The following is a 26,530-nucleotide window of genomic DNA, read 5'->3' as shown; positions in this document are numbered from 1 at the left end:
GTTGCATCGAATTATTTCTAAAACAAATTGGTACCAGAAAAACAAAAAAATTAGACGAACGCGGAGCGGTCTCGTTACAGCTAAAACATTGCACATTGTGTGGTGCGACGTCCCGCTGTTCCAAACAGGTCGCGGGTGTCTAAGGACGTTCCATCACAGAATGAAGCGAGTCGCTCAACTGATTACATTGTAAGTAAGCCTAAGTAGAAAAATTAGTTTATTAAGTTATTTCATGTATCAGAAGATCTAACGTCAAATGCATCTCGTGGTTCATTTTTTCTCTAAATTTTAGAATCTCCATACGACGAATACTAAAGTTAGGGGCGAGCACGTGACCGCGTCGCGACTTACGTGTGGGTTTACACCTCCGTTCGCTTATAATGAATTTTATAATAGATGCCGTAGTTAACCTAATCCACGAAAAATTTAATTGCAAACGCAAATTCTTTGTCACTGCAAGGATGTTTTCATTAATTTGAAATTAAAGTTCTGCTTAGACAACTATACAAACTCACACCGACAACAACGCGGCCACTTCCGACCTTCAACTCTGCTCAAACACGAGAAACGCACTTCAAATGTTTATCACTCTATACTGACATCAAGAATGCGTATCATCAAATATGTGTAGGGCGACGGTAATTGGTCTTGCTACAATTCTCAATATGTGAACGAGTAAAATAAAACATTCGCCTGTAATATATTACAGAGTTGAAGCTCTCACATGAGACTCCCCATTGGAATGCGATCGAGGCCCGCTATCGCCTCACCCGGATTTATATCGACGACATAATAATTAAATAAAATAAAAAAGAATTATGCTATCCCCGAGAGAATAAATATATAACGGTAAAAATGTCATTTGATATTAAAGCATTTGTTTATCGTTGCAAACCGTAACCGTTAATACGTTTTTAAACAAAGAGATACTCTAAGAGTAAATATTTTATAGTATAGTAAGAATTATAACAACTAATAGATACTGTCTCCGTTTCATTAAGCGCGAATGGAAAATAAATGTTAAAGTTAAACATTAATATGGTACATCCGAGTTCGGTAGAAGGGGCCCAAAAACTAAAAGATCTCGCCGAACATCCTATCAATAACGCTTCCCTTACAAACGAACTATATAATATACATATATATAATGTTAATGTATAAGTTACATTCACTGACATTTAACCGAACTATGTACATGTCTGGGCGCGGTGCTGCGCTGTGCGAGTTGGGTTGGCTGCCTTCTATTGGCGTCCACGGTCAAATACATGTATCAGTAAATGTAACGCAAACTGCATTTGACATTCATAAAAACTAAGCAAAACCACCAGATCCATAATATAAACCGTGATTTGATTCGTTGATTTTCATGCGGAAGTGAACCCTGCGATTGAATTGGGCGATACCCTGGCGGTAGCTTTATCTACACCCATGCTTTATACCTTATATTAAAGATTCTAAAACAGTTAGCTTATTGCCAACATTAAAACACCCAATGTCCTAACCATTACATCATCCAAACGAGTGTTGTAATAAAATTAGTTATATCATCCGTTTCCATAATAACACTCTTTTGGATGATATTATGATTACTAGGACTGGCTGTTTTAATGTTAGCAGTATGCTAACTGTTTCAGAATCTTTGGTAGAGGATACATATTATGGGTGTAGATAAAGTCTTGTATGGAACTGTTGATAATTAGGTATTTAAACATTATATATACTATATGCCATCACACGAGGCGAAGCCGAGTTCCCGAAACACATTCGTGTTTCAATACCCCTTATTACACAACAGTTGCATAAATAACCAATACGTAACTCGCCCGCCGCTCTAAATTATGGTTCACCTAACAATATGGCATGTAATGCAATGTAATAAATCAAATCACACAATTTTTAATAGTGACTCAGTCGAAGTGCGATATCGGGTCGATGTTTACAACTCTATTGCGTCGCACAGCGAAACACTTTGCCTAGACACAGAACGTTAGGGCACTACCGTAGCGTCGCAATCTATACCGTACCGCGGACGGCAAATAAATCAAAAATATATTTATAAAATAACCATAACGTATAATATATTAGAAACGTGTTAATATACAAGTTATCCTACCAATTCGTTAATCAAATACGTGGAACATGATGGTTTTCGTGGGTACAATCGAAGCGAAAAATGGCGTAGGTTCTATTGTTAGTGAATTATCGCATCGAACTTATTAACATTTTTGTTTATTAATAATAAAACAAAATACAATGTGGACATTTGGATGTTTGAATACGTATATGTCTACGCTATTTTACACTTCAAATATTACGGCATATACTATGTCAAGTAGCGAGTTGTATCATACTTTTCACTGTACTGTTTGTGAAAAGTATGATGGCCCGTTATGTTTGGATCGTGCTCAACACTCGAACTGACACTGAACAGACAGAACACTCGATGTGTTTGGAGACAACAATACACTTCATACGAATACGGAGCTTACTGAATATATTACAACTATTAGAATGACAAAAGCTAAGAACAGGATGTGACGTCATATTGCCATAGCAATGTCCTTTTGATACGCAAACGCATATAAACGATAAGTGCTTTGCGATGTATGGTCGTTTATAAGTTATAGTTGATCGGTTCAGCCCCGATATATACAGGAAGACCGCCACTTAACATAGTATAGGAGAGGGCACAGTCAGACAGCTTGTGATACAACTAATGCTCGCGTGAACCCAGCTTTACGAAGCGATGACCTACAAGGAAACAGTTCATTAATGCAATTCATAATAACACTGATAAAATATATTATTTAACCATTTACTATTAACAGTTGATAATAACGTTTAATATTGAGATTTGCCTAAATATATAAAAAGCTAAATACTATAAAAAAATTATTAAAAACACATATTTTATAGGACTTCTCGTAACTGATAACTAAATTGTGTCAGTTTAGTAAATAATTTTAATTTTTTGTGTTATTAAATAAAATTAAAATGAACAATTATAAGATATGTTTATACTTAGATAGTAGAAGTTACTTTTGTTATTATTTTTCATTTATGTTCCATTATAAATTTATGCAGCAAATCTTTTGTCTGTTACTAGAAAAGTATTATCTCAGTATGTAAAATTTGGAATTCTTTTTGAGATAAATAAAGTTTCTGAAACCTGATTTAGTTCAATAAAAAGATGTCACTATCGAGAGACCATTTATTTTAATTATTTGTAACTTACGCCTTTTAAAATAATATATACTTTCATAAACTAATTCAGTAATTATAATTGGTACCCCTATTATATAACAGTCAGTTTCTTCTATTAAATCATCTAATATTTTCGTAATGACACCTAATAGAATACTTTACATATTAGAGGAAGAAATTAAAAAATTTAGAAATACATCTTAATTATAACAAATATTATACATATTTGTCACTTTGAGCTCCAAATCATTATATTGTATTATAAAGTGAGACTTATATGTGATGGTAGTGGGAAATAGTTGCCGAATTTACTGAGAAGCATAAGAAGATAACGTGGACTGTGCTAATAACCAAGACCAGGTAGACTCAACCAACATCATCACAGACGGTACACGTACCTCAACCCGCGCACGCCGCGCCCGCTCGCGTCCCCCGCTCCACTCTGTAACCACAACACAAGAACATGTCAATCATCTCTTCTTGATAAAAATATTGTATAGGAATGCCAATGATCACAAACGAAAAAAAAATGCAAAGGGTTGAATAGCGAATGTGTATTATGTTTATATGTATAGTGTTGTACATACTCGCGTATCACTTGCAGCACGCGGAGGAGCGCGGCTGTTCTCCGTCCGCGAGTGTATATTATGTTTATATGAATAGTGTTGTACATACTCGCGTATCACTTGCAGCACGCGGAGGAGCGCGGCTGTTCTCCGTCCGCGAGTGTATATTATGTTTATATGAATAGTGTTGTACATACTCGCGTATCACTTGCAGCACGCGGAGGAGCGCGGCTGTTCTCCGTCCGCGAGTGTATATTATGTTTATATGTATAGTGTTGTACATACTCGCGTATCACTTGCAGCACGCGGAGGAGCGCGGCTGTTCTCCGTCCGCGAGTGTATATTATGTTTATATGTATAGTGTTGTACATACTCGCGTATCACTTGCAGCACGCGGAGGAGCGCGGCTGTTCTCCGTCCGCGAGTGTATATTATGTTTATATGTATAGTGTTGTACATACTCGCGTATCACTTGCAGCACGCGGAGGAGCGCGGCTGTTCTCCGTCCGCGAGTGTATATTATGTTTATATGTATAGTGTTGTACATACTCGCGTATCACTTGCAGCACGCGGAGGAGCGCGGCTGTTCTCCGTCCGCGAGTGTATATTATGTTTATATGTATAGTGTTGTACATACTCGCGTATCACTTGCAGCACGCGGAGGAGCGCGGCTGTTCTCCGTCCGCGAGTGTATATTATGTTTATATGTATAGTGTTGTACATACTCGCGTATCACTTGCAGCACGCGGAGGAGCGCGGCTGTTCTCCGTCCGCGAGTGTATATTATGTTTATATGTATAGTGTTGTACATACTCGCGTATCACTTGCAGCACGCGGAGGAGCGCGGCTGTTCTCCGTCCGCGAGTGTATATTATGTTTATATGTATAGTGTTGTACATACTCGCGTCTCACTTGCAGCACGCGGAGGAGCGCGGCTGTTCTCCGTCCGCGAGTGTATATTATGTTTATATGTATAGTGTTGTACATACTCGCGTATCACTTGCAGCACGCGGAGGAGCGCGGCTGTTCTCCGTCCGCGAGTGTATATTATGTTTATATGTATAGTGTTGTACATACTCGCGTATCACTTGCAGCACGCGGAGGAGCGCGGCTGTTCTCCGTCCGCGAGTGTATATTATGTTTATATGTATAGTGTTGTACATACTCGCGTATCACTTGCAGCACGCGGAGGAGCGCGGCTGTTCTCCGTCCGCGAGTCGCCGCGCCCCACCTGCGCCCGCTGCGCCACCTGTTTCGTTTCTTGGTAACTTGTTTGCTGGAAACAAAAGATCATTTCTAAAATCCCTGCTGACTTGCTTGAATAGAATATGATATCAGTTTTTATAATTATTCCAATATTTATGATAAGTAGTTTATTATTATCTCACCAATGGCTAGGAAAATGTCGTTAACATTCATGGCGGTCTTGGCACTGGTCTCCATGAACAGCAGGCCGTTCTCGTCGGCGTAGGCCTGCGCCTCATCGAACTCCACCATGCGCTTGGCGGCGAGGTCACTCTTATTGCCGGCGAGCGCTATCACAATCGACGGCGACGCCTGCCGTTGTAGCTCTTTTACCCAGTTCTTGGCGCGCCCGAATGTGTCCTGAAAACAATAAGTGGTCGTTAGCATAATCACCAAGCTTCAGCTCTTCTTTGATTCTTTGAAATCTTCAACCCTCGCGGTAAAATTTTTGTTTCCTTATTTTAATAAGGAATGTTTACAGCCTATTTATTTATTCTCTGAGCACGCGACCACAACGATCTTTTATGGTCTTCGACAGAGCATGGTGTTGGTATATCTATTGTTAGATAGTACGATTTACGAACATATAACCTAAAAATGATACCTTTGAAGTGTCTTTAAAATGAATGACGGCTCCATACCACACTAACACTTTGTGCAATACAATCAAATAACTGGAATTGGTTTCTTTAAGACCCCAGTCCCCAATCCATTATTGTGATTTAATATTAAGGTTAAAAAAATGTGAAATTGCGGGGAAATGAGCGTAGTTTTTAACATAATAAACGAGCTCTAAATTTAAAATATTTTAATTTGAATAATGAATTTTAAAAGAAAACAAAAATAAATTGTTGGTGTAAAAAAATAAATAACATAAAAACGAGATACAGAATTATACTTTTTATTTCAATCTTAATACGAATAACATATTCAGACAATCTCGCGCACATAAAACATATCTTATTTTTAAACACTTTTGACGTGTATTGTAAACAATGTTGTACAACTTATCTTAACATTGGGTAATAAAGAACAAAAACAACTGCAGACGGATAGATTTAAAAAGGGCTTTGTCCTTTCAGCGAATGTTGCCCCAGTAAATAATCTATCGGTCGAACGAGATAACAGCAGAAGTACTGGGGCTGCGTCACCATATTTTTTTTTCACTGCTGAGATCAAATTTGCCAACAGATAGAGGTAGGTACAATCGATGGCATATCAAGATAACTATTTTCTGACGCGTCCTTCTTTCATATTGTGCGTTGAAATTAGAATGATATTTAGGAGAACCATATTTACCATAACAAATTAGTTATATCGCATATGTCTAGAATAATTCTTAACATTTTGTGCCAATACTTTTTCTTTACATCTAACTAGCTGCAGCCCGCGACGTCGTCCGCGCGTACGCTATTAACAGCAAATATACTATACTATATGTCTGCTTGTAGCGTGATACTGTTACCCTATATATTGTGCCGACGTCTTGTTATTTTTGTGCAAAATTTGAATAAAATCTATTCGCTAGCTTTTGAGAATACAAACAGTCATAATATAAGCAAACCGAGAAAAATTCTATTAGTGTTTAGGTTTAGTACCCATAGTTATAGAACACAAGACTAAGTATTCTGGAAAAAAAAATCTCAACGTGCTGTTTTACGATATATACATATCTGTTAGTATATCTAGAAATATTATATTGTGTTCATGCTGACAGGTTTGGTCTTAAGACTTTTAGAACTGTTTATTTTAAAATATTACAAGCCAATGAAAACGAATTGTTTATTAGTAGTCCATAAGGGACTTTCTTATGACCTTATTACCATGGAATTATCACAAATTAAAGAAATGTTATACTATATGGCACTAACGTACACTGTGAATGGTTTTGCGTACCACATACCACCGCTATGTCGACCTGACAATGTGGCGTTCATTCACAATGCGTTTCTAAAGCGACCTTCCTTAAAGTACAAACTGTTCAAGATCACTTTGCAGTTGGTAACATCAAGAACAAAGTGTAGAACTTTTTGAAAGGGCGGCCACGGCGATTACTTTCCATCAGGGTGTTTGTTTTTGATGAAAAGTGACGAGATGACCATTTGGCAGTACTGACCAGCAGTGGCCAGTGCCGCACGAGATTCTTAAAAACTAAAAAAATGTGAGTGACCGTCCGGGGCGCTGCATTTCGCTTACTATTAGTGTGAGTAGCCTAGTCTTTCCAAAAACTAGAGTGTAAAACAATAGATAGTGCCGGTATCCCATCTGGCTAGCAACCTCCCACTAGGAACAGGTACAGACCACTATAGGCTCAGTGCGGGCTAGTCAACTTCAAGCACTTTTTTTTTATTAAAATAAGGGACGAGACGAGCAGCACGTTCAGCTGATGGTAATTGATACGCCCTGCCCATTACAATGTAGTGCCGCTCGGGATTCTTGTATAACCCAAATATTCTGAGCGGCACTACAATTGCGCTCGTCACCATGACACGTAAGATCTTAAGTCTCATTTGCCCAGTAATGTCACTAGCTACGGCGCCCTTCAGACCGAAACACAGCAATGCTTACACATTACCGCTTCACGGCAGAAAGAGGCGCCGTTGTGGTACCCATAATCGAGCCGGCATCCTGTGCATAGGAGCCTCCCACTGGTAAAATTTATAAATTTAAAAGGTTTATAAATTTCTTCGTAAATGTGTGTAGGTTTCCTCACGATCCTTTCTTTTAGCGTAAGACCGTTTGTACAATTGATTTCAAATATCTAAATATTGAAACGCGATTGTGATTACATCAGTGCCTCCCAGGTCTGGGCAACAGTTCTCTCCTAAGCGCCAACGAAGAGAGAATAGTCCATACACTTTCATGGCATTACCAAAAAAGCAACGTCATTGATTATGGTAATGAAAATATTCTAACTTGAATATAGGAATAGAGCACTAAGTGGGAGAAAATCTAGTTATGTAGTAATTAGGTAGTGCACGTAATGATCCGAGTGACGTCAGCTCAAGCCAGCCGACACGGCGATCGATCCTGGCGGCTGGCTGACGGGCAGCCGATCACCACGCAGCCTTGAACTCGAAGACTTACATGCGTGTAATATGATTGGTGGCAGTCGCCTCACGCACCCGCCGCTGTACCGTTACATAATATAAATAGACTGCATGTTCTGCGAGGATTACTGGCTGTTGCAATCACTTACGCATAATAAATCTATCAGGTAGTACGGGGGCTAACGAATCAAACAAGACATCACGCATCGTTCACTTGTCGTCTTGGCACTAGTAATCTGCATACATTATGCAGATTTGCTATCCAGCGCGGTTGCTATTCCGAAAATTTCAGTGGTGTTTAGTATGGGTGTGAAAGTTATGATAACAATATTATTTCTTATAAAAAAAAACGAAAAAAAAGGGACGAGACGAGCAGGACGTTCAGCTGATGGTAATTGATATGTCCTGCCCGTTAGAATGCAGTGTCGCTCAGGATTCTTGAAAAACTTAAAAATTCTGAGCGGCACTACAATTGCCCTCGTCACCTTGCGACATACATAAGATGTTAAGTCTCATTTGCCCAGTAATTCACCAGCTACCGCTCCCTTCAGACCGAAACACAGTAATGTTTACACATAATTGATCAGAACTCTTCAGACGCGTGCCGCAAACGGAAATCGAAGCCAATGATGAGAAAGGGTGTGATTTTCAACTGCAATATTCAACTGACACTAAGGTTGAGATCTATAGATCGTACGTACACTTACGTAAAACTTAGCTAAGCGTACACAAATAAAATTTGAAAAACAAGATTTTTATGAACGATGCTGGACTCGAACACACGACCTCTGACGTTCCGTGCCAGTGTATATATGTGCCTAATATTTGTATATTAGGAAATTGACTTGAGATGTCGCTCTTGTAAATCTAAACAATTTGTTATGTTTTTTGGGGTTCAGCAGGTTATCAACTGTAAAGTAGATCCTGTAGATGAAGCCACAACCTGAGAGTTGAACAAAGCTTACAAGATTTTATAACGATACGTTGGTTAGAGCACCGGCACGGAACATCGGAGGTCGTGGGTTCGAGTCCCGCATCGTTCATAAAATTTTGTTTTTCAAATTTTATTTGTGTATTAATCCTAGAAGTGGGGGTTTAAAACATAAATTGTTTAGCTAAGTGTGATAAAACGCGAACTTTACTTTTGCATTGGGCTGTCTTATCTTAATTAATTTAATTAATCGAAGCATAATTTCAGCGGTCAAATGACCATAAAAACGGAATCAAATATTACGCTCAGCTCAGTTGAGCAAAATCTATCTAAGGCTAAGAGACCTTTTCTAAACAAACCGCAAAGTCGATGGAATCTTGATATAACCTAAGTGATACATCGAAAGTATTGATCAGCATAATACGCCAAAATCCATAAATAGCGCGGGCCAAAATCAATATCCACTACATTGTTGGCAAAACTAGTAAAAAACATGTTTAAAACAAATCCGCATAGTTTCGATATGGTGTCTTCAATTACTTTATACACCTTCAGATACAATTATTTTGGAACTATTTGTATATTCAAGCCGTTGGTTGTATTTCAATGTAACCTTGTAAAGTTAACCTCAAAGTTAGTCAAAGTCGCATTGATAACAAGATAATTATGGATTTGATCCAGCAAATAATTATTTAAGAATCACACTGTTGTCTTTTAACATCAATAGGAATAATTAAGGTATCAAGTAATTACCTAGAATCACGAGAAATTTCCCAAGTGCAAGCAATTGCATTAAAATATTGGTAAACTGATAAATCCTCGAATCGTGGTAAATATAGATTTTTAAATTCTATACTGTGTGTGCATGCAGCAAATTTTGCATCGTCATAACTTCGTTGGCGACCGTTCGGCTGCTATGCCGTTGTGTCTCAAGGTGACGAGCGCAATTGTAGTACCGCTCAGTTTTTGGGTTTTACAAGAATCCTAAGCGGCACTACATTTTAATGGGGCGTATCAATTACCATCAGCTGAACGTGCTGCTTGTCTCGTCCCTTATTTTCATAAAAAAATATTCTTCTTAGATTTCGTACAAAGTATGGGTAGTTTGAATAGAAGAAGGTTCAAGTCGGCAAATCTCTCGCCAATTGCGCCCAATTCTCAATGCATTGTGAAACGGCGGACACGCGACACGTATTGGACGCGCCTCCGTGTCGAGGTCGCGGCCAAGTTAGCCGGCCACTAAGTGACGAGTACACGAGATGATAAGCCGGTAAGGGCCGCCACAGACGTGTTCGCAACTCAAGTACTACTTCACTTTGCAATGCTATTACATGCACACAACCATTCTATATCGAATCCTAATAGACTAAACACATGGTCAGATTTGGTACGGCAGGACCATCTAACAGTCCGGTGGAAACTTCGCACCAATTGGTCCAGCGTCGCACTCGGTACAGTCCGGACAGTAATAATAATAATAATTTTGTGCAATGGACCATGCGACATACCATCGTATATGGTCCACTACCAGACTACGTCCGATGGTTCAGCCGTACCAAATCCGCTCATGTGTTAAGCCTATATAACGTGAAACAAAACTGGTTTACTTGATATATAAAATTCCATGATTTTACGATACACACCTGCCAACTATAAGTCGAATGAGTGTTGAACGTCTGAGAATAATTTATCTCTATAAATAAATTGGTCCTTAATATGAATTATCTACATAAAATGACCATATATATTACAGCAGTATTGACCGCAGTGAGAAAATTACGATATAGCCTATTTACATCCCAAGCATCGGAAAAATGACGTATTGTTGCCGCGTTACAATTTTATTACCCCAAAAAAAGGTGTTTTTGTAATAATAATGAATTGTTTGCTTGATTGTTACCCAATATCAATAAATTGTTATTGAAGATAAGTACAGAAATAATTTGACATCTTCTCTAGTGTGAATTATCCTTTATAACAAACAGTACGGTTTCACAACGCCTCATTTCTGGACCTTCATGAAGCAACTGCAAGTTGCAACCTTCTGATACATATCACAAGAACATTCAATATCACAGGTGGCTATATATCAACTATATTGTCCTTTTTTGAGTAACGAACGAAAATGTTGATGATGAAATCAAGTACATAGTTCCTAATAAAATACCTACGACGCAACGTATCTCAAAACGATCTAAAGCTATAATATGACCCTGATTACATTCTACTGCGCCCGTCGCGTGCATGAAGAGCACAACGGTAAAAGGGCTATTTTGCTGCACAATTGTTCTGGTATTAGTTCTGCTAAAAATTAAAAGTTTAGTTGAAAATGAAATTCAGACCAGTTTTTACGAAGTTACCAACGAGTTTTCGAGTATCCGATGGGTTGTGATTAGTGCCACCAGGCCCTCTTATGTACACCACTAAAGGTGGTTGGGATACATTATTAAAATACTAGAAATAAGGGACTACTTGTAAGCTTCATTAGATACATTATAGCTTTAAGGGTCTGGTATACACTTTTATAATGAAGTCCCAGCCACCGTTCAGGCATTATATATAAATTTAAATGATTTACTAAAAAATGGCTGTGTCGTAAATCCTACTACTCCACAGCTGAATATCTAAGTGATCCGATAGAAACTAAATTATTTTATAGCAATAGCAATGTCATTAAAATATTGCATATTTGATTTAAAAGGAATGCTGGGAGAGTTTCTTGGGCCGCTTCCTTTCTCTCAGAGCGCCATTTGTTTCCAAAGCGGTTGTAGTGTATAGTAAGTGAATTCAAAAGGAGTCAATTTTGAGAAAATAACGGTCTTTTATGCCATTCCACGAAGAGCTGCCAACCGTCACCCTCTCCTTACCGATGGTAATAATGGGGTAATTTCACGGTCCACGATAATTTAAATACTCATGGCCGAAATAAATCACAGCAGACACGACGTAGATGGTTGGTACAAATAGAACTCGGGTGTTATCAGATAACAGCTGTGGTGTACGATGCAGGTAATGCCAACATCGACTAGATAACGATATCTAACTGTTTTAATTCTTTATTTGCTCGCCTCAACATTTCCTTAACTATCCTGAGACCTTCATCTCCATATTTTAGGACTGGCCAACACTAAGTCTTCAGATCTATGGAGCGTACTTAGACGTTGCTCAGACTTTTATTACGTAAAACTTAGCTGAGTGTAAGCTAAGCGTAATCTTTGGTTTCGTTTTTATAGTCATTTGGCAGCTGAAATTATGCTGCTACTAAATACCACTGGACTGGCGGCTGTCTCAAAGTGCTCTTGTGCCTGTTTTATATTCGCCATTTTGGCGCTGTTGGCCATGTAGCGAGAGTCTGCGGTACTAAAACTATTGAAGACAACCTCAGCAAACATAGATAGATGTTGGGAAACTATTTACAAAAAATAATTGTGTACCTTATTACGTTGATTCTTGAAGTATAAAATCAAACGGAAAACGAACGAAATTAATTCAAAATGCAAAACTACTTCAGAGTATTGTACGTTCTTTCGCAGCCATTTGTATTATACGTCAAAATTAGTGCTCTGGACACTCGCGAGTGGCGCTACAAATAGGCACAAAAAATTTGCTGTCAAACTTAAGGAACAGCTTGTCCAGTGGTATTTATACAGGTCAGTGGCTTAAGCTAAGACAGCCAATGCAAAAGAATATTTGCATTGGGTATGTATTTAATAATATAGAAATGTTAAGACAGACCCCTAAGATAAAGATTGGATTACTTAAGAAAAAGCTTAAAAATGTATTATAGATAATATTAAGTAAAAAGTATAGAAAAAAGTACATGACGTCAAGCATCATAATAATATAGTTATTCGCATCTTAAATTATAACCCCCTTATTCATAATGGTCCGCTAACTTTAAACAGCCGCTTAGGAGTGTTTTTTCTCATTCTGACTTAGGTCAATAGAAGAAGACAGTGTGAGAATTAGCAAGGCTTTAAGTTATCAGACTATTATGAATAAGGGGGTTAAACTTTAAGTTTAATTTTAGAACCATTTTGTGTTATGTTTGTATACCATTAGGATATTAGTAGGTTATGTTTAAAATTAATGAGCGCATCTCGCCTATAAACGTAACGTTTGGCGAGTAAATGTTAGTTAAATTAAAAAAAAAAGTAAGTTCGCGTTTTATCACACCCAGCTAAGTTTTACGTAAGTCTGAGCCAAGTCTAAGTACGCTCTTAAGATCACACACACACGCCTTAGAACGCAAGGCATTAACGATTCTGAGCCTAGACTGTCTATAATATTGACACACTTTACACAAATTATCTTGCCCCAAGTTAAGCATATTTAGCCTGTGTTATGGGTTACAAGACAATGATATATTCAAAACAATATACTTACTTAAACATACATTATATTCATATAAACATACATAAATAAGTTTAAACATCCGGGACCTCTAGCTTAGTAGGCAGGATCGCTAACCACTCGGCTATACAGGTTGTCTATATACAGTAGATATTTTTAGAGTTTTTCGCTATACAACTATATAATATAACGGAGTGAAGAAGTAATTAGGAAGATTTTCGAATGTATCGTAGTTCGATATTCAAAATTATATATACTGATTATTAACAGTAAGTGGTGCAATATTTTAAATAGTTCGTGTGGTAAAAGTTATTCTAAAGTAACATTATAAACAACACCTCAACCTTGGAAACGGAGTGAACGAACGCCGAACTGCGTTTTATGAAATACATAATATTATATTGAAATTCAAATTTAATTTGAATTTAAAAAATAATTCACGTTGAGTTTCTTGAACCTGAACTCGTCGGGCTAGAGTTATTGCACGATTAAAATATATTAATTTGAAAATTATGGTCCACGCATATGATTGCTTACAACGGACCTCGCGTCTAGCGAGTAAGCATGTCTAGGGAATATGTTCTCTTAGCGTTTCCATAATAAAAACATAAATATACAAGTTAGGATGATCGCTCCATATTTAGATGGACGACGTCTTCGTCGAGTGTTCTCAGAACGCTACTTACAAACTTAATATGTTTTGTGAAGTAAGATCGAAGACCACATTTAATTTGGTAACATTTATAGTTTGGCGGCACGTTTTCGACACCGATATTATCCATTCCAGTTATACATACATAAAATCATTTTATTATTATTCTATTTATTTGCGGAGTCAATCTTTCAAAAATCCATCTTTTGTACATGATCAAAGTTCAAACCACCCCGACATTTCCTTATCAATGTTCTTTTACTCTACGAATCTCTCTCAATACTTATTCTTAATCTGTCTTTTAAAGTTACTTCTTTTCGGCTTATTTTCTTCTGGCATACTCAATATTCACCATTAAGCAGTAAGTAAAAGAACCAACACGTAATTGTGAACAGCCTAAGGGACGTATCCTTGTTGGAAACAATCTCCTTACAATATCACCTTCACGCACCCGATGGATGAATGTCTCAAGCTGTAGACAGTCGAAAGAAAGATACCTGCACTATCACCCAAACCGACACGTAGACTTCTCAGCATCAACAGACATGACCATCCGTATAATGGTCGACACTAACGGGTCACACATCACTAAACAAACACCATTTCACAATCGTAACGGACAGTCCTAAGTGCAGAGGCTGTCTAGCCGAGGACGAAACGTTCACTCGCGAAATCCTGGAATGTGCGGGGGTGGCCAACCAACGGCCAAAAACCTCAACTAATACGAGGTCGCTCCAGGAAGTCTCCAAGAAGGCGAACACCCCAGGCGTTTTTCTGAACTTCAGGAAGAAGCTTGGCTGGTTAGAGTAAATGGCTAATACTGCACGCAAAATGGACCCATACTAGAGGATTATTTGTGGATGTAACAGGAGCCCCTATACCATACCATCACCTTCACGCTTCCCCTCTCCAGTAAACAAACTTCCCAAATATACAACACCTCTTTCACTTGTTCCGCTGTCCCACCGCCAATCATAATACCAATTATAAAACGCGAAAATGTAAATAACGCAAACGAAGTAAATTGATAAAGTCAACGACTGTTGCTCGTTCAACAACTACATAATATATCATTTCTAGATAACAAAACTCAACAACCTCTAATGTGCGACACGAACGATCTACATATATTTATTACATTTTTCATGAAAGAGGAGGGCAAATAAGCGTACGGGTCACCTAATATTAAGCGATCAGCGCCGCCCATATTCACTGCAATAACACCGAAGCGTTGATGGCCTTATAGAAAAGTGTGGGTGCTTTTACAAAGAGCACATAATATGTCGTATCGTCCTGAAAACACCTCGCAAGGCAGCTCATTCCATAATTTGATCGTAGGTGGAAGAATTTTCCTTGAAATTCGCAGAGGAACACCTCACATCCAGATGGTGAGGATGATATCCAAGTTCGTAGCGTGTCTATATATTTATTTATATAGCGTGCCGTGTAATAGTGGATTTTGGCGGCACGGATTAGGTCAAACAGCTTTAGAGGAACAATAACTGATAAATACGGTATTAAAACACAATGAAGCGACGTCGACACAGCCAAATGGTTCAAGCTTATACTTGGGTGCACCAGACCAGAGATTACAGCAATACTCTATACGTGGCTGGAATTAATTCATATTTACAGCAGAGCCATTTTAAATAAACCTTTAAAAATTCTTTATAGAAATCTAATCAAAGGCAGAGATTATATTATAAAAGTGTATAAACACGCCTCTATTTAGTACTTTATGAAGCCCACTAAAAATAGTCAGAAATTATTTGCTTCTTCTTGTTGTAGCTATAAATGTCTTCTATTTGAGCAAAAACAATAAACTATAACAACTAGTCTGGCCATAAATATTGGTAGAACTTAAAAAAATTAAATTTTATTTTTATTTACCTAATAATTATAATTTGGAACGCCCTTAAAAACCTCGATCATTATCCCGCTTTACATCAATTTTTTCAAGGCTGAGGTATTTAAAAAAAACACAATTGTGATTGCCTTGCACAAAGTGCGTATAGAGTAGTCGGTCATTTTCAATACACTGCACAAGCCTCATATCAGTCGTATATTGTACTATTTTGGCGCGCGCGCAGCGTTCTGTCAATGTGTATTTTTTTTTTTTTATGGAATAGGAGGACAAACGAGCGTACGGGTCACCTGTTGTTAAGTGATCACCGCCGCCCATACTCTCTTGCAACACCAGAGGAATCTCAGGAGCGTTGCCGGCCTTTAAGGAAGGTGTACGCGCTTTTTTTGAAGGTACCCATGTCGTATCGTCCCGGAAACACCGCACAAGGAAGTTCATTCCACAGCTTTGTAGTACGTGGAAGAAAGCTCCTTGTAAACCGCACTGTGGAGGACCGCCACACATCCAGATGGTGAGGATGATATCCTAACTTGTGGCGTGTCGTGCGAAGGTGGAATTCGGCGGCAGGAATTAGGTAAAACAGCTCTTCGGAACACTCCCCGTGATAAATGCGGTAGAAGACACACAATGAAGCGACGTCTCTACGCTACGCCAAGTGATCCAGCCGTTCACAGAGTACTGTGTCCACGACAATTCGCGCTGCTCTGCGTTGCACGCGGTCAAATGGTTCAAGCTGATACTGGGGTGCGCCAGACCAGAGATGACAGCAATACTCCATGTGTGGCCGGACCTGCGCTTTGTACAGCGCTAGAATGTGGGCCGGCTTGAAGTATTGCCGTGCTCTATTAATGACGCCCAGTTTCTTTGAAGCCAATTTGGCTTTGCCCTCCAGATGGCCACGGAATTGGCAATCGCTCGAGATTTCGAGACCCAGTATTCCGATACTAGGCGAGGCTTTTAGGGAAGTGTTGTCGAAGAGCGGTGATGCGACAAATGGGGTTTTTTTTAGTGGTAAACGCGCAAACTTGAGACTTCTGGGGGTTAAATTGGACAAGGTTCAATTTACCCCATTCCGCGACTTTCTCAAGAGAGGACTCGATAGAAGACACAAGTTTCTCCCGGCACTGGTCGACGATTTGCCGAGAGAGACGTGCATGGCCCGTGTATACGGCATCACCAGTGCTGTCATCTGCATAGCAATGAATGTTGGAGGTGTCCAACATATCATTGATATGCAGAAGAAACAGCGTAGGAGATAGCACACAGCCTTGGGGCACTCCAGCATTCACGGGCTTCGGGTTCGAGCAATGTCCGTCGACAACGACCTGTATGCTGCGCCCAGTGAGGAAGCTGGAGGTCCACTTGCACAAGCTCTCGGGAAGCCCAAATGATGGAAGTTTAGAGAGGAGCGCCTTATGCCATACACGATCAAAGGCCTTCGCTATATCCAGGCTAACTGCCAGGCCTTCCCCCTTGCTTTCAATAGCCGCAGCCCATCTATGTGTTAGGTATACCAGAAGATCACCTGCCGACCGACCATGGCGAAACCCGTATTGTCGGTCGTTGATCAACTGGTGACCCTCTAGGTATACCAAGAGCTGACGGCTAATTATGCTCTCCATGATTTTGGAGAGCAGGGAGGTAATAACAATAGGCCTGTAGTTGTGAAACCTTTCGTGAAACCTTTAGCTTCGTAAAAATAAACCTAGTAGCAAGACCTCACGAGGAACTGGCCAAGATTGGCTGGAAGTCAATGTTCCAGACTTTAAAAGAGCTCTAATCAACGCGTCGATATTGGGTCGCTTAAGAAATCTGTAGAACAAGCAGTGACTATATTTTCCATAAAAACAGAGCGTAAATCCACAGATTCGTGGCCAGACAGATTAAAGGCCTACCTACCTCCATGACCCCATAGCGAAGAGCCGAAAATAACTGACATACACAAATCTGGCATTATGAGCGGCACTACAGTTGCGCTCGTCACCTTGACACATAAGATGTTAAGTCTCATTTGCCCAGTAATTTCACTAGCTACGGCGCCCTGCAGACCGAAGCACAATAATGCTTACACATTGCTGCTTCAAGGCAGTAATAGGCGCTGTTGAGGTTGCAAAGTAGCCTCGTAGTAGTAGTAAATACAACCATTTGAAATGTGTATCCGTCATAATCAATCATTTCAGAAGACTAAGTGCACTCAAGTAGAACTACACCAGAAAAATGCATGAAACCCAGCGGGAATAAATCAATAAAACAATCAACCGCTGCTCTGTACGGTAAAATATACGCAGTAACGTGCAGAAAATTAAGATAACATCGAAATTTTATAGAAATAAATTTAGTTATACAGATAACGGCATAACAGAGTAGTCTACAGTGGGCTGCCCGCGTGTATAAACAGATAAACTTGATTTAAATCATTAGTGACAGCCATTAGCAGTCTCTGACCATTAAAATATACTTATCCGTCCAATTAATTCCACTATTACCATACCCGTTTCATAATCGTAAAAGAAAGTGCATTGGACACGTTGACATGCCTACGTGCGTAGAGAGGAATCAATACAGAGGGGGCAGATAAAGAATACTATATTATTTTAGTCGTAATTTTTTAAAATGTGAGTATTTCACATTGGTTATATGTTATTGGATTTAATGGTTAGCACACCTATGAACCAAGAACACCATATACACGCACCTATCACACGCATGGTTCCGCACCTCTCAATCTCTTTCTCACTCACACGCACGCACGCACGCACACAAAAACACACACACACACACACACATTTATTCTTTGATTTATTACCTACCACAAGCACCAGCGATCCAAGACCAAACCCCTGTATTTTTTTAAGCTTTCGTTGTATTGTGATTTTGGTTGTTGGTGAGAAATAAAGTTATTATTTTAGTTATTATATGGACGTGAGGTAATTTTATTTTAACGGAATAAAAAAGAAAAAAAAAATGAAATAGCTTCCTCTGCGCGCTTCTTTTCAAAATCTATTAAAACTTCTCGTAAAATTTCATCTTTTTTTATCCTCGACAATTTTCAATCTCAAATCGTCCCGAGCGGAGCGCCGTGAATTGCGATTGACATTTGCTGAGTCTGTTGCCTCTTCTCTCATCCCGCTCCTATGGCGGTAGGGCGCATTTATATGACTCTCGTCTAGGAGGGAACAGCTGCTCCCTCCAAGGACGTAGGTACCAAAGAGGATGTAAATACTACGCAATAAGAGGCAGGACTACCTAATTAAAAATCTAAATTAAGTTTAGTATGAAACGTGCATTAATTTGACATAAGGTTGAAGTAGTAGTAATTACAGTATCTCGATTGGCCACGAAGTATAATCCGGCTAGGTTTGAAAGCGTACAGTTGCTTAAAACGTAGTGGATCTCCGTTTTTTCACAAGATTATAGCCTCATCTGTCAATCTATCAATGACTGCACGTTTTATACAATCGAGTGAATCGCTTCTTTCCTAGAGAGTTTCGCTAGGCTGGTAGGTACACTAAACGACGAGGGACATGAAACCAATGCGAGCTATCGAGCAAGAGAGAGCACATCTCGCCCGTCCAGTTGCGTCACAGTTCGTCCTAAATCACTTCATTCCGGAGCCAGTTCAACCTGGTAAGGCAAGCTACAATATGTGCTTCTTTACTTTTCAGGCCATTTTATATTATTTGATGGAAATTGGTCAATGTTATGGGTGTGCTAACCATTTCATGGACTTCTTTAAGAGTATCAATTTTCAGTAAGCCGGTCGCGTTACCGACATCAGGTTGCGTCACAAACAAACTTATGTTAATAGTATATCTGTCTGCAGTTAGTAGATTATATTTCCGTATAAAAAAAACACATTCTTTTTTTTTATGATAATAAGGGGCGAAACGAGCAGGACGTTCGGCTGATGGTAATTGATACACCCTGTCCATTACAATGCAGTGCCACTCAGGATTCTTGTAAAACCCAAAAAATTCTGAAAAACAACTGCGCTCGCCATCTCGCCGTCTCATTTGAACAGTAATTTCCCTAGCTACGGCGCCCTTCAGACCGCAACACAGTAATGCTTACACATTACTACTCCACGGCAAAAATAGGTGCCGTTGTGGTGCCCATTATCTAGCCGGCATCCTGTGCAAAGGTGCCTCCCACATGGAACCCTAATTATATTATGTTGTACCTTTATTAAATAAAATTCCTTAGTTTTTTAATATATTATTATCTTAATTTAGATGTTCCGTATAAAAAAAAAGACATGAAACGTTTATTTAATAATACTAGCTGACCAAAATTATCCAAATCGGTCCGGGCGTTTTCGAGTTTTAGCGAGACTAACGAACAGCAATTCATTTATATATATATATATATATATATATATATATATATATAGATATAAGTATAATAATATGGATAACTCACCTGATTAGTGATGTCGTATACAACTATTGCGGCTTGGGCCCCCCGGTAGTACATGGGCGCCAAACTATGATACCTGTAAACAAACAATGTAACAGTTACTCAAAACTCCTGATCAATCATGAGTTGAGGGTATTTTTTTTTAATTCAAATTCAAATATTTTTATTCAAAATAGGATGTGACATCACTTATTGAAAGTCAAAAACTACCACCCATTAAAAAATAACGCCTCAGACCTGAGAAGAATAGCGCAACAAACTCAGCGGTCTTTTTTTTTCATCAAAAAGTATGTTTACAAAGTTATACTGTACAGTTAAACTTATTATCTAATAGCCTGAGGGCGGTCGCTCCATTCCCAATCTGTGGAGAATCATTAAGAAAGTCTTTATGTTATAGTAACCTTTACCGTAATAATAAAGTTGTTTATGTTATAATAACGTAATAATTTTCTGATCTTGTTGTAATAGTTATTTATAGCAACTGTTGTGTAATAAGGGGTATTAAAACACGAATGTGGATTTATCTCACGAGGCGAAGCCGAGTGTGATAATAGTATCACATGAGTGTTTTAATACCTAATTATCAACAGTTGCATACAAGACTTTATCTACACCCAAAATATGAATCCTCTAAAAGATTCTGAAACAGTTAGCTTACTGCTAACATTAAAACAGCCAGTCCTAATAGTAACCTAATATCATTAATTACAGATTATAAACAAATAAACTAAGTATTAATGAAAGAATTATTTATTTTAGTAGTAATTTACATTTTGTATAGTGCAATAATTAAAATTCACTTGAATATTATGTTCTTTTGGAAATTAATCGCTCATTTTTTGTAAACAAAACAATAAAAATATCGAAGGAAAATGGCGGGGATTCGATTAACCTACTTTTTTTCGGCGCGCGACGTTCTGGTCTTGTGGAACGCGCGTAAACCAAAATGTTCTTTTTTTGAAATTCATACAGATGCCACGCATCGAGCAAAAAGAATGTGACTGTCTGTTAAAACTCTTTGAGCATGAAGGGAATGAAAAAAAAATTGGGGTGTTGTTATGAAATTCAGTACAACATTACAACACTCTTTTGGATGATGTAATGGTTATTAGAACATTGGGAGTTTTAATGTTGGCAATAAGCTAACTGTTTCAGAATCTTTAATAGAGGATTTAAAGCATGGGTGTAGATAAAAGCATATACATCGCCCCACAAAAGACTTACTAACTCGACTTAGCCTAGTAGTAGGCATAACAAGTTTATGTTTGTTAATGAAGGAAGTTGCTTGGAATCGCTACTATGGCTGATATATGATATTCGTACGGATGATATTGTAAATGAGCCGCGGAACGCGCACAAAAATAAACCGATTTTCCTTGTAAAAAAATAAATAATAGTTTAAAAAATTACGCTTTTATAGAAAATAAATCTTCATAAATTTCAATTAAAATTAAAATAGTGTAAGAAAATGTGATTTTATTGTAAAAAAAACGCGGTGTGCATGGTATCGGTAGTTATAAATATTTTATATGAACAGATACGAGTAGAAGGGGTTATTTTGATAATATCCTGAGAAGCACCATAATACGAACTGTGACAGTGACTCGCATCTAACGTGCTAGTGTTGTGAACAACATCGACACGTCACTACTTCTCTCTACCGAACGAAAAGTGTGACTGAATACGTAGTGGAAACACGGACGTGCTAAACATCGTTGGCGACGACATTTTTACCGTGAACGCCACATTTTATTCAACAGTGGGAGGCTCCTTTCCACAGGATGCCGGCTAGATTATGGGTACCACAACGGCGCCTATTTCTGCCGTGAAGCAGTAATGTGTAAAAATAACTGTGTTCGGTCTGAAGGGCGGGCAAATCAGACTTAACATCTTATGTCTCAAGGTGACGAGCGCAATTGTACTGCCGCTCAGAATTTTTGGGGTTTTTCAAGAATCCTGAGCGGCACTGCATTGTACAGGGCGTATCAATTACCATTAGCTGTACGACCTGCTCGTCTCGTCCCTTAATTTCATAGAAAAACATAGGCTCTTTCATACACATTTTGTATGTAATGATTTTTCCAAAACCTCCCGTATCGTCTCGCGTATAAAACCCGCCACGTCTGCAGCGGCCCTTAGCGTCAATAGTAATACACATTCTATTAAAACTTCACCCAGTTAACGATAGTGGTTTATAAGATAACACCTGCTGACAGACGGACCGACAGCGGGGCTATAGGGTTTCCGTTAGTTAAGGCTCACTCAACACTAAAGAGATGACGAGGAACTAAACGGGTTCTCGATACAGAACAAATTCTTAGTTTCATTGACGCACGCAGTAAGGAACCAGTTTGTGATGAAGTTGGAGCAACTACATTCCTTGCGGATCCTAATTAAAACATATCGAACATAACACAAATATAGCTAACGACCGATTTCAATAACGTATCTCTAGTAAAAGGCATAAAAGGCATTTATTTTCTCAAAATTGATTCCTTTAGAATTCTTTTTGATGTCACTTCTAATAACTACTAGATACTACTACCGCTTCGGAAACAAATGGCGCTCTGAGAGAGAAGAAGCGGCGCAAGAAACTCTCACAGCTGTTTTTGCGCTCTTTTCAATAAAAATATACAATATTGTACAATCATTTCTATCGCTATAAAATAATCACAATCTAGTCCCAGGCTGTCCGGTCATTTAGATATTCAGCAGTGGAGTAATAGGATTTACGACAGAGCCATCTTTTTATAAAACATTTAAATTTATTTATAGATAATGCCTGAACAGTGGCCGGGACTTTATTATAGAAGTGTATACATTTACCCTTAAAGCTATTATGTATCTTCTGATCTATCTAGTCACGGACATATTGCTATCGAAATTTAATGACAAGATCTTACTATCCACAGTTATATCCAATATAGTTATAGTCCAATGCTTTACGTTGATAGGTTATTGAAATGTAAGTAAGCGTCAAAGGATAGATTTGTCTACCTCTAGTAAATTAAACTTAGGATAGTTAGGTATTTGAAAACGGCCGTAAGTAGACCGGCAAATCACGAGAGATACATACAAAATAGTGAATACGTTAACTTATTACTGAATGACGATAAGATGCATACATTAACCGTACGCGACGTTAGTTAGACCTTCAGTTGTTATTTCTTGCAGATTTCACACGATTATCTTCTTGCGATCAAGTACAATATGAACTTGAAGATATTTTGCTTAAAGATGTTTGGAGATTAGGCCTTTATGAGTTGGTGAAAAAAAACAATCTATTATTTGACGACCTGTATAGCCGAATGGTTAGCGATCCTACCTACTAAGCTAGTGGTCCCGGGTTCGAATCCCGGTAGGTGCAAGCATTTATATGATGAATATGGATGTTTGTTTCCGAGCCATGGATGTTTAAATGTATTTATGTATGTTTAAGTAACTATATTGTATTAAATATATAATTGTCTTGTAACCCATAACACAGGCTATAATGTTTAATTTGGGGGCAAGATAATTTGTGTAAAAAGTGTGTCAATATTATTATTATGGCGAGCGTTGAAACCCGGCGCGACATGTTAACTAACATTATTAATCATATAATTTACCTGGACATCGTACGTAATACAAACACAGCAAATTATTATATTTACAGATGAAAATTAAATTCATTAAATATTTTTTTAAACTGTGTATTTAAAAAGTGTATAGTGCTTTTATTAGTAAATAGGTATGTATTTGATAGAAGCCTTGCCTTTTAAAACCTAGATAGACTGTGACAGCTGTGAAAACGTCGAAAGAAATTGAGGGTGACAGTTAACCTCTATTTTAAGCAATGCACGCACGCAAGGATCCACACACCATTCAATCTTTATTTAAAACTGTGAATTTTAAAAGTACATAGTGCTTTTATTATAATAGGTATGTATTTGATTGAAGCTATGTTTAAAACCTGGATTGACTGTGGCAGCTGTGTAAACGTCGAAAAAAATTGAGGGTGACTGTTAACCTCTATTTTAGCCATGTACGCACACTAACACAAATAAACATACAAAGCTCACATACAAATCGCGAGTGTAAGACGTCGCTTGTCACGCACACTAAAGTAATAAATCTACCAGTTTTTATCTTTTGTCTGGCAGCAAGAGGCTCTATCAAGACGTATAAATTATATACAAGATTAACCCTTAAATAAATAAAATTTATAAAAAAAAAACACGGATCAAATCTTGTTCATACATATATTTTGCGTATCTCAAAATCGGGTCTAATGATTTGGGTCAAATTTACTACATGGGTGATTTCTCTATCCCTGGGTTAATGTGTTTTTCTTCGTTTCCACACCGGCTTGGTCACGGTCACCTCGGTGTTAATATTTTTAAATAAATTTACCATCTCTTTCGGTGTATGGCAGTATAATATATTCAATATCTGGTCGACCGAGAATTGCTCGCATTTTTAAGAATGTACAAAACTTTAACAAAAAAATCCTAATAGGACATCTAGATTCGAACCGGAGTCTTCTGCTTTCCGGATCACCCAATGTCCCATCTCAGGTATTATATATAGTGACGAAATTTACCTTTGTATTCTAATGTTATTGTAGCTGTTTCTCATTAAATCACGGATAAAACTACATTTTTTTTAAAACTGAAACCTAGCTAGATCGATTTCTCGCCCCCGAAACTACCTGTATACTAAATTTCATTAAAATCGTTGGAGCCGTTTCCGAGATTCAGATAATATACAAGAATTGCTCGTTTAAAGATATAAGATATTATTCCTTGAAACTTTCGAAACCTTCGAGCCCCAGACAGATACGTCGTACGCTGGAGTACTGCGTAGTAAACTAAACTGCATGAATGTAAATCTATACTAATATTATAAAGCTGCAGTGTTTGTTTGTTTGTTTGAACGCGCTAATCTCTGGTACTACTGGTCCGATTTGAATGATTCTTTCGGTGTTGGGTAGTCCATTTATCGAGGAAGGCGTTAAGGAGAAAGGAGGCTATGTTTTTTTTTCAAAATTAGGGATCCATAATAAAATTGCTATTTTGTAACACAAGGTGTAAAATCGAAAACCTATTTTTGCGTGCGCTGCAAAAACTATTGACAATAGAACAAAATGATGTACAGGCTATAATATAGGCAATATTTTACTACTTATAAAACTATCGCGTGAATTATACTTTATATGGCAAAACAACGTACGCCGGGTCAGCTAGTACACAATATTATGATAACTATACCATATCCGTGAGCCGAGATTTACAATAATAATATTTGAATAAGTTGTATAACTGTATCCTGCACTAAATTAAATGCAGCCAACTCGTTTAAATATTGTTTATTACAAACACCTTAATGTAAATAAAGGTCGTAAGAAATTATTTTGGTTCTTTCCTTTATTGCGTTGGATCGAGACATTGACCTCTAATTGGTGCATTGCCTGTTAGGGGTAAATATTAATAGCTCAACAACCCAGACGTAATATAAATAAGATACTAATATTTATATGGAGATGATTAATGTTATCACGTTAACATTATCTAGATGAGACATATTACGAAGAACGAGAATTAATAACTTGGGAATAATGACAAAGGAAGCATTATACAGTGTTTTGGTACCAGGGGATCATAGTTGACGAAGAGATTGTCTTATGTATGACGCGAGTATACCTTAATATACTAGTGAAAACAAAATAAGGGCCACCACGTTTTTACAGTATTCTCATGAATTCTTGAGGTTTAAAGGTTGATCAATGATTCAATTGGATATATTGATTGATTTTTATTGTGACAGCATAAAATAATGATGCATTAAAAAAAAACTTTCTCCACTTTTTCTAAAAATTAACATTTTTGCAAAAATAATTAGTCAGGAAAAAAAAATCTGAAAAAATAAAAACCTAAAATGTTGGTTGATTTATGACTTTCTTCAATATCTAGTATGCCGTCCTCGATTACTAATGCACTCTTGAAGCCTAGAAGGTACACTCTCCACCGGGTGTACCACTATTTCTTGAGGAATTTGTTTCAAGCTGATATCAGAACGTTTATTAGCTGTCATTCATTGTGCACGGGTTGGTTTGTGCTTCGAACACTGCGTTTCAGTAAGTCCCACATGTGTTCAATCGGATTTAGATCCGGACTGTTTGCAGGCCGGTCCAACACCTGTATACCAGCCTCCTCTAGGGCTTCTCTGGTGGCCCTAGCTGTATGAGCGCGAGCATTATCGTACATATGT

The 26,530-nt window shown here is 38.0% G+C and overlaps 1 protein-coding gene across 14 annotated transcripts in view; it reads right to left on the bottom strand.

The window, feature by feature from the left end:
• Positions 1 to 1,190: 1,190 nt before the first annotated feature.
• Positions 1,191 to 26,530, bottom strand: part of LOC126979818 (ras-related protein Rab-5C-like) — a 31,329-nt gene continuing 5,989 nt past the window's right edge. For 2 of the 14 annotated variants that reach the window (XM_050829363.1, XM_050829376.1), the window contains exons 3-8: positions 20,285 to 20,357; positions 5,159 to 5,375; positions 5,008 to 5,046; positions 4,848 to 4,879; positions 3,603 to 3,646; positions 1,191 to 2,751 (exon numbers count right to left, since the gene is read on the bottom strand). In XM_050829363.1, coding sequence (XP_050685320.1) covers positions 2,694 to 2,751; positions 3,603 to 3,646; positions 4,848 to 4,879; positions 5,008 to 5,046; positions 5,159 to 5,375; positions 20,285 to 20,357 — 463 coding nt within the window. In that variant the 3' untranslated portion in view covers positions 1,191 to 2,693. Of the gene's footprint in view, positions 2,752 to 3,602; positions 3,647 to 3,791; positions 3,824 to 3,879; positions 3,912 to 3,967; positions 4,000 to 4,055; positions 4,088 to 4,143; positions 4,176 to 4,231; positions 4,264 to 4,319; positions 4,352 to 4,407; positions 4,440 to 4,495; positions 4,528 to 4,583; positions 4,616 to 4,759; positions 4,792 to 4,847; positions 4,880 to 4,935; positions 5,047 to 5,158; positions 5,376 to 20,284; positions 20,358 to 26,530 lie in introns of all 14 variants that reach the window. The other 12 variants (XM_050829366.1, XM_050829375.1, XM_050829374.1 and 9 more) reach the window with 12 other exon arrangements.

The sequence above is a fragment of the Leptidea sinapis genome, chromosome 4, assembly GCF_905404315.1.
Source record: "Leptidea sinapis chromosome 4, ilLepSina1.1, whole genome shotgun sequence".
In the NCBI taxonomy this organism is placed as follows: domain Eukaryota; kingdom Metazoa; phylum Arthropoda; class Insecta; order Lepidoptera; family Pieridae; genus Leptidea; species Leptidea sinapis.
Note: the sequence above shows the minus strand (reverse complement) of the source record. Positions and strands in the feature narration are given on the sequence as shown.